This window comes from Carassius carassius, unplaced genomic scaffold (genome assembly GCF_963082965.1).
Source record: "Carassius carassius unplaced genomic scaffold, fCarCar2.1 SCAFFOLD_84, whole genome shotgun sequence".
Taxonomy (NCBI): domain Eukaryota; kingdom Metazoa; phylum Chordata; class Actinopteri; order Cypriniformes; family Cyprinidae; genus Carassius; species Carassius carassius.
This window is the reverse complement of record NW_026775170.1, coordinates 73,432-90,000: the sequence shown is the minus strand read 5'-3', so window position 1 is coordinate 90,000 and position 16,569 is coordinate 73,432. Positions and strand designations below refer to the sequence as shown.

The following is a 16,569-nucleotide window of genomic DNA, read 5'->3' as shown; positions in this document are numbered from 1 at the left end:
TCCGAACAGTTCTCTGTAGTCTTCTGATATCTGATTTTGTAGCTGAACCAAACCAGACAGTAATTGAAGTACACAGGACTGACTCAATGACGGCTGAGTAGAACTGTTTCAGCAGCTCCTGTGGCAGGTTAAACTTCCTCAGCTGGCGAAGGAAGTACAACCTTTGTTGGGCTTTTTTCACAATGGAGCCAATGTGATTGTCCAACTTCAGGTCCTGAGAGATGGTGGTTCCCAGGAATCTGAATGACTCCACTGCAGTCACAGTGCTGTTCATGATGGTGAGTGGGGAAAGTGCAGGGGGGTTTCTCCTAAAGTCCACAGTCATCTCCACTGTTTTGAGCGTGTTCAGCTCCAGGTTGTTAAGACTGCACCAGACAGCCAGCTGCTCAACCTCCTGTCTGTAAGCAGACTCGTCACCGTCCTGGATGAGGCCGATGACTGTAGTATCGTCTGCAAACTTCAGGAGCTTGACAGAGGGGTCTTTAGAGGTGCAGTCGTTGGTGTACAGGGAGAAGAGCAGAGGGGAGAGAACACATCCCTGAGGGGCACCAGTGTTGGTGGAGCAGCTGTTTGACATGAATTTCCCCAGTCTCACTAACTGTTGCCTATCTGTCAGAAAGCTGGTGATCCACTGACAGATAGAGCTAGGAACAGAGAGCTGGGTCAGTTTGGTTTGGAGGGTTGTTGGGATGATGGTGTTGAAAGCCGAACTAAAGTCCACAAACAGGATCCTCACATAAGTCCCTGTTTTGTCCAGATGTTGCAGGATGAAGTGCAATGCCATGTTGATTGCATCATCCATGGACCTGTTTGCTCGGTACGCAAACTGCAGGGGGTCCAGTAAGGGTCCAGTGATGTCCTTCAGATAAGCCAGAACCAGTTTTTCAAACGACTTCATGACGACAGACGTTAGAGCCACAGGTTTGTAGTTGTTAAATCCTGTTATCTTGGGTTTCTTTGGTATGGGGATTATGGTGGAGCGTTTGAAGCAGGAAGGCACTTCACACAACTCCAGAGATCTGTTGAAGATCTGTGAAAAGATGGGGGCCAGCTGGTCAGCACAGATTTTCAGACAGGCTGGTGTAACGCCATCTGGGCCTGGTGCTTTTCTTCTTTTGTTCTTCCTGAAGACCTGGGGCACATCATCTTCACAGATTTGAAGAGCAGGAGGTATGGAGAAGGGGATTGCAGGAGGTGTTAATGGTTGTGTAGGGAGATGGTCAGAGTGGGTGTTGGGGGTTTCAAATCTACAATAAAACTCATTCAGGTCGTTAGCAAGTCGTTGATTAGCCTCAGTGCAAGGGGATGGTGTCTTGTAGTTTGTGATGGCTCTCAGTCCTCTCCAAACTGAAGTAGAGTCGTTGGAAGTAAACTGGTCTTCCAACATTTTAGCGTAGGTCTTTTTAGCCACTCTAATCTCTTTGTTCAGTGTGTTCCTGGCCTGATTGTACAAGACCCTGTCCCCATTTCTGTAGGCATCCTCTTTGGCCCGACGAAGGTGTCTGAGTTTTACTGTAAACCATGGCTTATCATTGTTGAATGTTAAATAAGTCCTGGTAGGAATGCATATATCCTCACAGAAACTAATATAGGATGTTACAGTTTCTGTGCAGCTTCAAAAACGCTCCAGTCTGTGATCTCAAAACAAGCTTGTAAATCCTGCTCTGTTTCGCTGGTCCATCTCTTCACAGTCTTTACTACAGGTTTAGCAGGTCCGGACCCCTCCCCTATCTGAGGGTTGTCCCCCCCTAAAATATAATTGAAATATGTGTATTGTAAATGATATAATGATATATAGTTAAACTAATTGTGCAAGTAGTAAAACAATACAAATGCAAACTGAGCAACAACAAAAAAAGTTTTTAAACATCTCGAGTTCCCCCTGCTTTGCCTCACAGTGCTTTGGTCCACTGCCTGCTCCCCTTTTACCTCACCACCACCGACACACACACACACACACACACACACACACACACACACACACACACACACACACACACACAGTCCGGTGCGAGAAAACAACGTGTTTCAGTAGTTGTGGAACTCCATAAGTTTAGCTTACTTTATTCCCATTAAACAATAAACATCGGATGACGTGATTATTTTATCTTTAATATAGATGATGCTGAGTCATTAATAAGTCGTGTCCAAAAAATATTATTGTGTAACGTTACCAATTTTCTTTTGTCACCGATGTAGTCTGCACTGTTAGCGATTATAACAGGCCTTTTATACAGGCGTTTACCTAGCTTGTTTAATAACGTCTTACACACACCCATAGTGTACGCATATACAAGTAACATCATAGAGGAGGCTAGCCTCTCTTCTGGAATATCAACCCACCATCATAGAGACGTAAATTACGTGCTATTAGTTTGATCCTGTTTTTATACAGTATATGGTTTGTACATCTCCCGGAGCGGCTGGGCTGATAATTTACCAAGTATTTATAATGAGTATCGATATTGAATATATATTTTTTTACGGTTTCTGACTAAAGCCACCAAAAAGGCATTTTAAAGTGGTTAAGCAAATAATAATAATAATAATAACAATCGGCAGGGATCCCCAGACCAATACAATTACCCAAATACCCAAAGCTTGGAAAGCGTGGGAAGAGGAGTTTTCCCTGTACATGGATTTGTCGCTTACAGACGCGGACAACAAAACGAAGGTAAAAGTTTTCCAATATCTAATCGGAGAAACAGGAAGAGAAATGTGTAAGATGCTGAGCGCGGCTTTGCCGGCTGACGGCGAGCTGACGCTGGAATGGCTGTTAACCACGTTCAGAAATCATTGCAATCCAGCACCGAATGAAACTGTGGAAAGATACAAATTTTTCTCCAGAAATCAGAACTCAGGCGAAACGTCTGACAAGTATGTTACTGACTTGAAAGTGCTGGCTGACACATGCAATTTTGGATCGGCGAGAGATTCTCTGATTAAAGACCGAATAGTATGCGGCATAATGAACTCGCACGCCTATTAAGAGAGATGGACCTGACACTTGATAAGTGTGTGAGGATATGTAAAGCATCAGAACTGTCAAAAGAGAATGTGATGACTATTGAGGGTCAGAAAACGGAAGTGCACGCAGTTCAGAGAGTTAGACAGGCCCAGAGTGCCAAACAGACACAACCAGCTAAGTGCAAATTCTGTGGAAAACAGCATGAGTGGAAAAAACTGAGTTGCCCAGCTTATGGAAAGCAGTGCAGAAAATGTGGCAAGCTGAACCATTTTGCATCCAAATGCAAAACAAAAGAGACCATGTGAAAAGGAATACACAGAGCCTTCAGCTCTTCTGCATTCTTGGGTCTGGCATATCACATCTTCCTCTTCACAATACACCACAGACTTTCTATGGGGTTAAGGTCAGGCGAGTTTGCTGGCCAATTAAGAACAGGGATACCATGGTCCTTAAACCAGGTACTGGAAGCTTTGGCACTGTGTGCAGGTGCCAAGTCCTGTTGGAAAATGAAATCTGCATCTCCATAAAGTTGGTCAGCAGCAGGAAGCATGAAGTGCTCTAAAACTTCCTGGTATACGGCTGTGTTGACCTTTGACCTCAGAAAACACAGTGGACCAACACCAGATGACATTGCACCCAAACCATCACTGACTGTGGAAACTTTACACTGGACCTCTGTCATCTGTCGAGTCAGCAGTCTTCCCCATGATTGTGTAGCCTACAGAACTAGACTGAGAGACCATTTAAAGGACTTTGCAGGTGTTTTGAGTTAATTAGCTGATTAGTGTGTGGCACCAGGTGTCTTCAGTATTGAACCTTTTCACAATATTCTAATTTTCTGAGATACTGAATTTGGGATTTTCCTTAGTTGTCAGTTATAATCATCAAAAATAAAAGAAATAAACATTTGAAATATATCAGTCTGTGTGTAATGAATGAATATAATATACAAGTTTCACGTCCTGAATGGAATTGGTGAAATAAATCAACTTTTTGATGATATTCTAATTATATGACCAGCACCTGTAAAGCTTGGCTGTTTGGTTCCTCTGTCACAGTTAATCTAGTGTGTGTAGTAGCCTCTGTTTCTCTGATCAGCACAGTATTTTAAGATCGTGCACCGCTAGTCTAACTTTGTTTTAGTTTTGTGCAACTTGCAACAGTTCTGTTCTCTGACAGAGACACTCTGTGACTTTGTGATTAATTAACTGTGATGATTTAAAGCACGGTTAATCGTGAAACCGGTTAATCACTGCATCCCTACTTGTTACACAGACACTGTTTAAACTGAGCTGATGATGACATCACTGAATTAATGATGAACTGCCTGTTTGCTTTACTTTGCTTTTACACACTGTTTTCCTGTTTAATGCGGTTCAATTGCTTTGTTACAATCTATATTGTTAAAAGCGCTATATAAGTTAAAAATAGATAAATAAAATAGTGTGTGTGTGTGTGTGTGTCTGATTAAAACCCCAAATTAAGACCCATCATTGCTAATTAACTCTTAAGTCTTCTCATAGTTTTCTTCAGTCGATATAAAACATTCCTCGCTCATTCAACGCTGAGATCTTTCCACTAACAGCTGTGTATTCAGGAAATCATTTTCAACGTTTACATTACGCTTATTTTGTAATCTTCAGAAAATGTTTCACATTTTGCACATAACCTCTAGTTTGGTGTTCAATCTGATAGAAAACATTCAGTCTGAGGAAATGAACACACAACGCTCGACCACTGAGCCACTAGACTGCTGTCATTTCTCTTCTGATACAGAAAGAAACTCACAGGATTTCCAGGACAGGTCAGGTTCAGGTTTTGTTTAGGTTTAATTCGAGTAACTCGTGAGTTTGGGTCAGAACCTGCATCTGAACAGGTCAAAGACGAACGCCATTTATTCACATTAGGGTGATAAATAATAATAATAATAATAATAACGGGACAGGCTTGAGTTCGGCTCCAGACAGTGACGTCGGCTAGTTCGCGGCACTCGGCGATGACGTCACTGTGGGCGGAAGTGAAGGAGAGTTCCAGAAAGAGCGGCTGTGCGCGAGGCACGCAAACACAGGAATATAACAATATATGACAAAGAACTCTTATAATAATAATAATAGTAAAAACAGCGATTGTACGCAGCTTTATAACGGAGCAGACGCGTAAGTGACCGTCATGACGACCATCGATTACAGTGTTTGGGATCATATCGAGGTTTCTGATGATGAAGATGATACTCACCCAAACATCGACACACCGAGTCTGTTCCGCTGGAGACACCAGGTACACACACACACACACACACACACACACACACACACCGAGTCTGTTCCGCTGGAGACACCAGGTACACACACACACACACACACACACACCGAGTCTGTTCCGCTGGAGACACCAGGTACACACACACACACACACACACCGAGTCTGTTCCGCTGGAGACACCAGGTACACACACACACACACACACACCGAGTCTGTGCCGCTGGAGACACCAGGTACACACACACACACACACACACCGAGTCTGTTCCGCTGGAGACACCAGGTACACACACACACACACACACACACACACACACACACACACCGAGTCTGTTCCGCTGGAGACACCAGGTACACACACACACACACACACCGAGTCTGTTCCGCTGGAGACACCAGGCACACACACACACACACACACACAGAGTCTGTTCCGCTGGAGACACCAGGCACACACACACACACACACACACCGAGTCTGTTCCGCTGGAGACACCAGGTACACACACACACACCGAGTCTGTTCCGCTGGAGACACCAGGTACACACACACACACCGAGTCTGTTCCGCTGGAGACACCAGGTACACACACACACACACACACCGAGTCTGTTCCGCTGGAGACACCAGGTACACACACACACACACCGAGTCTGTTCCGCTGGAGACACCAGGTACACACACACACACACACACACCGAGTCTGTTCCGCTGGAGACACCAGGTACACACACACACACACACACCGAGTCTGTTCCGCTGGAGACACCAGGTACACACACACACACCGAGTCTGTTCCGCTGGAGACACCAGGCACACACACCGAGTCTGTTCCGCTGGAGACACCAGGTACACACACACACACACACACACACCGAGTCTGTTCCGCTGGAGACACCAGGTACACAGACACACACACACACACCGAGTCTGTTCCGCTGGAGACACCAGGTACACACACACACACACCGAGTCTGTTCCGCTGGAGACACCAGGTACACACACACACACACCGAGTCTGTTCCGCTGGAGACACCAGGTACACAGACACACACACACACCGAGTCTGTTCTGCTGGAGACACCAGGTACACACACACACACACCGAGTCTGTTCCGCTGGAGACACCAGGTACACAGACACACACACACACCGAGTCTGTTCCGCTGGAGACACCAGGTACACACACACACACACACACACACACAGAGTCTGTTCCGCTGGAGACACCAGGTACACAGACACACACACACACACACACCGAGTCTGTTCCGCTGGAGACACCAGGTACACAGACACACACACACACACACACACACAGAGTCTGTTCCGCTGGAGACACCAGGTACACACACACACACACCGAGTCTGTTCCGCTGGAGACACCAGGTACACACACGTGCGTGTGTGTGTGTGTGATGATCAGGTGTGTGTGTGTGTGTGTGTGTGTGTTTGTGTGTGATGGTCAGGTGTGTGTGTGTGATGGTCAGCTGTGTGTGTGTGTGTGTGTGTGTGTGTTTGTGTGTGATGGTCAGGTGTGTGTGTGTTAGTCAGGTGTGTGTGTGTGTGTGTGTGTGTGATGGTCAGATGTGTGTGTGTGTGTGTTAGTCAGGTGTGTGTGTGATGCTCAGATGTGTGTGTGTGTGTGTGTGATGCTCAGCTGTGTGTGTGTTAGTCAGGTGTGTGTGTGTAATGGTCAGGTGTGTGTGTGTGTGTGTGATGGTCAGGTGTGTGTGTGTGTGTGTGTGTGTGTGTGATGGTCAGATGTGTGTGTGTTAGTCAGGTGTGTGTGTGTGATGCTCAGATGTGTGTGTGTGTGTGTGTGATGGTCAGGTGTGTGTGTGAGATGCTCAGATGTGTGTGTGTGTGTGTGTGTGATGGTCAGATGTGTGTGTGTGTGTGTGTGTGTGTGTGTGATGGTCAGATGTGTGTGTGTGTGTGTGATGGTCAGGTGTATGGAGCCAAAAGAGTCTCAATAAAGATAAATGCACACACATGATTCATACATGCACACACAGGATACACAAATGCGCACAAAATTTACGCCTGTGGTGCGGCATATTATAGTCTACTTATTTATGAAATTGTCTGAAAATACAGATGTTTAGATTACAATTCAGGTTTATTTTTTATTATTTTTTACAAAATATAAATTTAAAAATGTCTCAATACGTATAGCCCATGCAGTGACTGCAGAAAAAAAGTTAACCATGGATTCATAAATTTGCAATAGGCAATTATTTCATTTTATTGAAACATTTTAATGAAAGTAAAAACATTTTTTACACCTTTTTGAATATTTAAATATATCTAAATATTCTTTTGGATGCAATATAGAAGTCACTTTAATTATAATATTCGGTCCCTACATGAAGAGAGAGTCGGTGGTCCGTTGCGAGAGGAAAGTGACTCTCCGACTGCGAAAGTGGGTCGTTCACTTAGGAAAGTGAGTTGATCGCTGCGTGAGGAAAGTGAATCGTTCACTTAGGAAAGTGAGTCGTTCGCTGAGGAAAGTGCGTTGCTCTCTGCGTGAGGAAAGTGAGTCGTTCGCTGCGTGACTCGTGAAGAAAGTGAATCGTTCACTGCGTGAGGAAAGTGAGTCGTTCGCTGCGTGACTCGTGAGGAAAGTGAATCGTTCACTGCGTGAGGAAAGTGAGTCGTTCGCTGCGTGACTCGTGAGGAAAGTGAATCGTTCACTGCGTGAGGAAAGTGAATCGTTCACTGCGTGAGGAAAGTGAATCGTTCACTGCGTGAGGAAAGTGAGTCGTTCGCTGCGTGAGGAAAGTGAGTCGTTCGCTGCGTGACTATGTGAAGAAAGTGAATCGTTCACTGCGTGAGGAAAGGGAGTCGTTCGCTGCGTGACTCGTGAGGAAAGTGAATCGTTCACTGCGTGAGGAAAGTGAGTCGTTCGCTGCGTGACTCGTGAAGAAAGTGAATCGTTCACTGCATGAGGAAAGTGAGTCGTTCGCTGCGTGACTCGTGAGGAAAGTGAATCGTTCGCTGCGAGAGGAAAGTGAGTCGTTCGCTGCGTGACTCGTGAGGAAAGTGAATCGTTCGCTGCGTGAGGAAAGTGAGTCGTTCGCTGCGTGACTCGTGAGGAAAGTGAATCGTTCGCTGCGTGAGGAAAGTGAATCGTTCGCTGCGTGAGGAAAGTGAGTCGTTCGCTGCGAGAGGAAAGTGACTCTCCGGCTGCGGAAAGTGAGTCTCCTGCTGCGCAAAGTGGGTCGCCGGCTGCGTGAGGAAAGTGAATCGTTCGCTGATTGGCTTGTAAGTAAACAATCCCCCACGTGTGGTGCATTCTTGTGATTGGCTAAAACAAGGGAGATATCTGATTGGTTGCAGATCATTCCCTGTTTAAAAAAAGGCATTTGTGTGTTGAGCCAAGTCAGGGGAGTCGCAAAATTCACACACAAATGCAGTGAAGTTCACAGACCGCAAGCAGTTCGTAAATCAAGATATATGTGTGTGTGTGCATCAGAAATACATTTGTGAATCTTGAGTGCATTTGTGTATCCTGTGTGTGTATTTATGAATCATGTGTGTGCATGTATGAATGTAGTGAGTGCATTTATCTTTATTGAGACTCTTTTGGCTCCATACAGATGTGTGTGTGATGGTCAGCTGTGTGTGTGTGTGTGTGTGTGTTTTATGGTCAGGTGTGTGTGTGAGATGGTCAGGTGTGTGTGTGTGTGTGTGTGTGTGAGATGGTCAGGTGTGTGTGTGTGTGTGTGTGTGATGGTCAGGTGTGTGTGTGTGAGATGGTCAGGTGTGTGTGTGTGTGTGTGTGTGTGATGGTCAGCTGTGTGTGTGTGTGTGTGTGTGTGTGTGTGTGTGTGTGTGTGTGTGTGTGTGTGTGTGTGTGTGTGTGTTTTATGGTCAGGTGTGTGTGTGTGAGATGATCAGGTGTGTGGTGTGTGTGTGAGATGATCAGGTGTGTGGTGTGTGTGTGTGATGGTCAGGTGTGTGTGTGTGTGTGTGTGTGTGTGTGTGTGTGTGTGTGTGTGTGTGTGTGTGTGTGTGTGTGTGTGTGTGTGTGTGATGGTCAGGTGTGTGTGTGTGTGATGGTCAGGTGTGTGTGTGTGATGGTCAGGTGTGTGTGTGAGATGGTCAGGTGTGTGTGTGTGTGTGAGATGGTCAGGTGTGTGTGTGTGTGTGTGTGTGAGATGGTCAGGTGTGTGTGTGTGAGATGGTCAGGTGTGTGTGTGTGTGTGATGGTCAGCTGTGTGTGTGTGTGTGTGTTTTATGGTCAGGTGTGTGTGTGAGATGGTCAGGTGTGTGATGGTCAGGTGTGTGTGTGTGTGTGTGTGTGTGTGTGTGTGAGATGGTCAGGTGTGTGTGTGTGATGGTCAGGTGTGTGTGTGTGTGTGTGTGTTTTATGGTCAGGTGTGTGTGTGTGATGGTCAGGTGTGTGGTGTGTGTGTGTGATGGTCAGGTGTGTGTGTGTGAGATGGTCAGGTGTGTGGTGTGTGTGTGAGATGGTCAGGTGTGTGGTGTGTGTGTGTGATGGTCAGGTGTGTGTGTGTGTGTGTGTGTGATGGTCAGGTGTGTGTGTGTGAGATGGTCAGGTGTGTGTGTGGGAGATGGTCAGGTGTGTGGTGTGTGTGTGTGAGATGGTCAGGTGTGTGGTGTGTGTGTGTGTGATGGTCAGGTGTGTGTGTGTGAGATGGTCAGGTGTGTGTGTGTGTGTGTGTGTGTGATGGTCAGGTGTGTGTGTGTGATGGTCAGGTGTGTGTGTGTGAGATGGTCAGGTGTGTGGTGTGTGTGTGAGATGGTCAGGTGTGGTGTGTGTGTGTGTGATGGTCAGGTGTGTGGTGTGTGTGTGTGATGGTCAGGTGTGTGTGTGTGTGTGTGATGGTCAGGTGTGTGTGTGTGAGATGGTCAGGTGTGTGTGTGTGAGATGGTCAGGTGTGTGGTGTGTGTGTGAGATGGTCAGGTGTGTGTGTGTGTGTGTGATGGTCAGGTGTGTGTGTGTGTGTGTGATGGTCAGGTGTGTGTGTGTGAGATGGTCAGGTGTGTGTGTGTGAGATGGTCAGGTGTAGAGCTGAAACAACGAATCGATTTAATCGATTAAAATCGATTATTAAAATAGTTGTCAACTAATTTAGTCATCGATTCGTTGCAAAATAACTTTTATTTGCCGTAAGCGGCTCATTTCTTGCATATTTCAAATCCGCGGTGACCAAAGTGTGGCAGTAATGAGCCACCGGAGGTTTTACTCAGCCAGTACAGCAGGAGAAGTAGCGAATAGCCAATAGCTGGCCTCGTTTTATGTCACGTGCTTCCCGAACAGCGTCTCTGCAGCATTCAGCGTGATGTGGGAGTACTATACTTTGAGCCTTCAAAAAAGGGGACGTTCACATATCGCGTCTTTTGCGTGCTCAAGTTCGTTATTTCCAACACCGCACCGCATCGAGTTAAAAACATTTCAACTTTTCAGAATGCAGCAAGCGCACCGCGGGTCATGTGACAAGAACTAACCAATCGGCTTCATCCTTCCCTGTAACAACGTTAAAAGCTCAGTCAAGATGAAAGGAACAGCTGATCATAGTTGTATATGGATTTCCATTTTGAAATAAATTTAGTAGCAGAGCTACTGCAAGCGATATTTTGAGCTGCAAATCCATTTATCCTTTGTTGAAATTTCCGCGTCTTCAAGGAGAGAGCGCGTCATGGTTGCTTAGCAAAGGCAGATGCCTCAGGGGCGCAACTGCACGAGCGCTTTGGAAAGAAGGAGAAAGCGGTGCGCCTAGCGTTTTCCACACGTTTTTAGGCGCGATTTGTGAACGGCCCCTAAGACTTTCATTTGTGCAGATTCTCCAGTACAATATTGTTTGCAAATGTTTAGTCGTAAAAGCTGATAACATTGCTTTTTAACAGTTAACATTTAAAGCTTTACAAACATGTTCTGTGATCAGTTTGTCGTTTACCAGTTCAAAATTCAGTCGTGCAGCCTAATTATGACTGAATGAGAGAGGTAAATGTTTAAAGATATTTGAAATTGACTTTTGTTTCTAAGTATTCACTGCTCTTTTTCACACAGCAGGTTTTTTGTGTGTCCAATTTTTTTTTTCTGCACAACCTTCTGATGGATTTTACTTTAAATTGTGAGTTCCATTCAGGTTTCATGCCATTGGCACTTTATTCGAAGGATTGTCTACAATTTCACAGCAAAAGCTATAAAGCTGTTTCCAAGTAAATAATAAAATGCAATGCACTGCAATTTTATTCTGTTTTATCCTTATTCTTCGTGAAAATATGTTCTGAAACATTCCTTAACAAGCTTTGTTCAGGATGTTAAACTACTTTAGGAGCTCTAAGGACTGCCATGGTGAAAACATTATTTGAAATCTCCTTGTGAAATTTGCTAGAGTATGGGTCAGTGTTTTGATTGCAGAAGAGTTCGACAAAGGATTACTAACACAATAAAACAACTCCAGGTATATTTTTGATGAGGATATGACAGTGCAAAATGGTTAAAATCTCTTAAAAATCTACGCTGAAGGATAAAGACCATTTATTAATAATTTACTTGGGGAAAAAATTGAAAAAAACTAAAATATAAGTACATAATCTGTCGATTATTTTTACGATTAATCGATTAATCGGTTTATCAAAATAATCGTTAGTTGCAGCCCTAGTCAGGTGTGTGTGTGTGAGATGGTCAGGTGTGTGGTGTGTGTGTGTGAGATGGTCAGGTGTGTGGTGTGTGTGTGTGATGGTCAGGTGTGTGTGTGTGTGATGGTCAGGTGTGTGTGTGTGTGATGGTCAGGTGTGTGTGTGTGTGTGTGTGATAGTCAGGTGTGTGATAGTCAGGTGTGTGTGTGTGTGTGTGTGTGATAGTCAGGTGTGTGTGTGTGAGATGGTCAGGTGTGTGGTGTGTGATGGTCAGGTGTGTGTGTGATAGTCAGGTGTGTGTGTGTGTGAGATGGTCAGGTGTGTGGTGTGTGATGGTCAGGTGTGTGTGTGTGAGATGGTCAGGTGTGTGGTGTGTGATGGTCAGGTGTGTGTGTGTGAGATGGTCAGGTGTGTGGTGTGTGATGGTCAGGTGTGTGGTGTGTGATGGTCAGGTGTGTGTGTGAGATGGTCAGGTGTGTGGTGTGTGATGGTCAGGTGTGTGTGTGTGTGTGATGGTCAGGTGTGTGTGTGTGTGTGTGTGTGTGTGATGGTCAGGTGTGTGGTGTGTGATAGTCAGGTGTGTGTGTGTGAGATGGTCAGGTGTGTGGTGTGTGATGGTCAGGTGTGTGCGTGTGATAGTCAGGTGTGTGTGTGTGAGATGGTCAGGTGTGTGGTGTGTGTGTGTGAGATGGTCAGGTGTGTGGTGTGTGATAGTCAGGTGTGTGTGTGTGAGATGGTCAGGTGTGTGGTGTGTGATGGTCAGGTGTGTGTGTGTGTGTGATGGTCAGGTGTGTGTGTGTGTGTGTGTGTGTGTGATGGTCAGGTGTGTGGTGTGTGATAGTCAGGTGTGTGTGTGTGAGATGGTCAGGTGTGTGGTGTGTGATGGTCAGGTGTGTGCGTGTGATAGTCAGGTGTGTGTGTGTGAGATGGTCAGGTGTGTGGTGTGTGTGTGTGAGATGGTCAGGTGTGTGGTGTGTGATAGTCAGGTGTGTGTGTGTGAGATGGTCAGGTGTGTGGTGTGTGATGGTCAGGTGTGTGTGTGTGTGTGATGGTCAGGTGTGTGTGTGTGTGTGTGTGTGTGTGATGGTCAGGTGTGTGGTGTGTGATAGTCAGGTGTGTGTGTGTGAGATGGTCAGGTGTGTGGTGTGTGATGGTCAGGTGTGTGCGTGTGATAGTCAGGTGTGTGTGTGTGAGATGGTCAGGTGTGTGGTGTGTGTGTGTGAGATGGTCAGGTGTGTGGTGTGTGATAGTCAGGTGTGTGTGTGTGAGATGGTCAGGTGTGTGGTGTGTGATGGTCAGGTGTGTGTGTGTGAGATGGTCAGGTGTGTGGTGTGTGATGGTCAGGTGTGTGTGTGTGAGATGGTCAGGTGTGTGGTGTGTGAGATGGTCAGGTGTGTGGTGTGTGATAGTCAGGTGTGTGTGTGTGAGATGGTCAGGTGTGTGGTGTGTGATGGTCAGGTGTGTGTGTGTGTGTGATGGTCAGGTGTGTGTGTGTGTGTGTGTGTGTGTGATGGTCAGGTGTGTGGTGTGTGATAGTCAGGTGTGTGTGTGTGAGATGGTCAGGTGTGTGGTGTGTGATGGTCAGGTGTGTGCGTGTGATAGTCAGGTGTGTGTGTGTGAGATGGTCAGGTGTGTGGTGTGTGTGTGTGAGATGGTCAGGTGTGTGGTGTGTGATAGTCAGGTGTGTGTGTGTGAGATGGTCAGGTGTGTGGTGTGTGATGGTCAGGTGTGTGTGTGTGAGATGGTCAGGTGTGTGGTGTGTGATGGTCAGGTGTGTGGTGTGTGATGGTCAGGTGTGTGTGTGAGATGGTCAGGTGTGTGGTGTGTGATGGTCAGGTGTGTGTGTGTGTGTGATGGTCAGGTGTGTGTGTGTGTGTGTGTGTGTGTGATGGTCAGGTGTGTGGTGTGTGATAGTCAGGTGTGTGTGTGTGAGATGGTCAGGTGTGTGGTGTGTGATGGTCAGGTGTGTGCGTGTGATAGTCAGGTGTGTGTGTGTGAGATGGTCAGGTGTGTGGTGTGTGTGTGTGAGATGGTCAGGTGTGTGGTGTGTGATAGTCAGGTGTGTGTGTGTGAGATGGTCAGGTGTGTGGTGTGTGATGGTCAGGTGTGTGTGTGTGTGTGATGGTCAGGTGTGTGTGTGTGTGTGTGTGTGTGTGATGGTCAGGTGTGTGGTGTGTGATAGTCAGGTGTGTGTGTGTGAGATGGTCAGGTGTGTGGTGTGTGATGGTCAGGTGTGTGCGTGTGATAGTCAGGTGTGTGTGTGTGAGATGGTCAGGTGTGTGGTGTGTGTGTGTGAGATGGTCAGGTGTGTGGTGTGTGATAGTCAGGTGTGTGTGTGTGAGATGGTCAGGTGTGTGGTGTGTGATGGTCAGGTGTGTGTGTGTGTGTGTGATGGTCAGGTGTGTGTGTGTGTGTGTGTGTGTGATGGTCAGGTGTGTGGTGTGTGATGGTCAGGTGTGTGTGGTGTGTGATGGTCAGGTGTGTGTGTGTGTGATAGTCAGGTGTGTGTGTGTGATGGTCAGGTGTGTGTGTGTGATGGTCAGGTGTGTGATGTTTGATAGTCAGGTGTGTGTGTGTGATAGTCAGGTGTGTTGGCTGTCAGAACACAAGCTGCTCTCACACGTGTGTGTGTGTGTGTGTCTCTCTGGTCTCAGGCTCGTGTGGAGCGGATGGAGGACTTCATGAAGAAGGGTGAGGAGCTGGAGAAGAGTCTGGCGGAGAGCCGCAGGAAGCTGGCGGAGGCACAGCGGCGTGTTCAGGAGCTCGCCTCAGCGTCCACACCAGAGGCTAAAGCTGATCTGACCAAAGCTCAGGAGGAGGAGAAGCAGCTGAAGAAGCAGGAGAGGTCGTGGGAGAAGAAGATGCAGGAGCATCGCACCGAGGAGAAGAAGATGCCCTGGAACGTGGACACGCTCAGCAAGGAGGGCTTCAGTAAGGTGTGTCACGGTGCCAGCACACGCTAGTGCTCCAGAGACACGCGACTGACGCTCTGCTGTCTGTCTTTCAGAGCGTGGTCAACGTCAAGCCAGAAAAGGAGGAGGACACGGAGGAGGAGAAGGAGGAGAAACACAAAACGTTTGTGGAGAAATACGAGAAGCAGATCAAACACTTTGGTGAGCTGCTCTTCAGTGTGTCACGTGTGTTGTAGCGTGTAAATGCTGGGGGGTCGGTCCGCTTCAGTTTGGCTCTATTCAGATGCCGTCAGCTGTATCTCAGCCGATTCTGCATGTTAGCAAATGAGTGCACACAAAATACACTGACAGAAGCAACCACTGCAGTCAAGAGGGAGCACAGACACTTGTTGTCGATCTGTTTGTTTCTTTTTTTCTTCAACTCCAGTGCAATTTGCATCAGTGTTAATTTTGACACTAAATTTTAATTTAGTTTTAGTCTTAGTCTTTTGACTGTAATTTTTTTTAGTTTTAGTCAAGTTTTAGTCATCTGATTCGTTTTAATTTAAGTCTTATCTTAGTCGACTAAAATTGCTTGTTATTTTAGTCGACTTAAGGCTGGTTCACACGGCAGGATAATTAGGCCAATTTTAGCCCCGATTCACCCCTTCCGACAATCTTAAGGATGCTCCGATTATCGTAAAATAATCTGATCAGATATTCCTGCCGTGTGTGGTGTGTTAAGACTGCTCTCCTCTGCTCGGAAGGACGTCAGGACCGCTCCGATCTCAATGTCAATGTCAATGTCAATGTCACCTTTATTTATATAGCGCTTTAAACAAAATACATTGCGTCAAAGCAACTGAACAATTCAATTCAATTCAAGTTTATTTGTATAGCGCTTTTTACAATACAAATCGTTACAAAGCAACTTTACAGAAAATTATGTTTCTACAATATTTAGTAGTAGCTAGAAGTTTGTGCACGTTTGACAGGATTTTAGAAAAATAAAAATAATAATAATAATACAAGACGTAGTCCGCTAGATGATGAACTATCAATATTATTAATTAATAGTAATTATAGGATGCAGTCACACATGTAGCAATAATTGTTAGTTCTGTTGTTGATTCAGGGTCAGCATCATCTGGGGTCCTCTGAGGGTCAGCATCATCTCTTCTCAGGTGTTCTGGATCCAGACTGGAGCTTGTGTAAATCCTAGTTACCACGGGATGAAGATCCCGTGGCAAAACATAGAAACAAAATAAACAAAATAGAGACATCATTAGCATAGCTGCTGATCCAACAAAGTAAAATTACAACATTCATTAGGAAAACAGTGTCAATAATGCAAAAATGATAGTTAAAGGCAGTTCATCATTAAATTCAGTGATGTCATCTCTGTTCAGTTAAATAGTGTCTGTGCATTTATTTACAATCAAGTCAACGATATCGCTGTAGATGAAGTGTCCCCAACTAAGCAAGCCAGAGGCGACAGCGGCAAGGAACCGAAACTCCATCGGTGACAGAATGGAGAAACAAACCTTGGGAGAAACCAGGCTCAGTTGGGGGCCAGTTCTCCTCTGACCAGACGAAACCAGTAGTTCAATTCCAGACTGCAGCAAAGTCAGATTGTGCAGAAGAATCATCTGTTTCCTGTGGTCTTGTCCTGGTGCTCCTCTGAGACAAGGTCTTTACAGGGGATCTGTATCTGGGGCTCTAGTTGTCCTGGTCTCCGCTGTCTTTCAGGGATGTAGAGGTCCTTTCTAGGTGCTGATCCACCATCTGGTCTGGATACAAATCAGGGATATCCAACATGTTGGATTTATTT

General features: G+C 46.0%; 1 protein-coding gene across 1 annotated transcript in view; it reads left to right on the top strand.

Annotated features, from left to right (window-relative positions):
• The first annotated feature begins 4,967 nt into the window (after positions 1-4,967).
• LOC132137503 (hsp90 co-chaperone Cdc37-like) overlaps positions 4,968-16,569 on the top strand; it is a 40,994-nt gene continuing 29,392 nt past the window's right edge. The window contains exons 1-3 of the mRNA XM_059547535.1: positions 4,968-5,245; positions 14,502-14,783; positions 14,855-14,960. Of these exons, the coding sequence (XP_059403518.1) occupies positions 5,138-5,245; positions 14,502-14,783; positions 14,855-14,960 (496 nt within the window). The 5' untranslated portion in view covers positions 4,968-5,137. The remainder of the gene's footprint in view (positions 5,246-14,501; positions 14,784-14,854; positions 14,961-16,569) is intronic.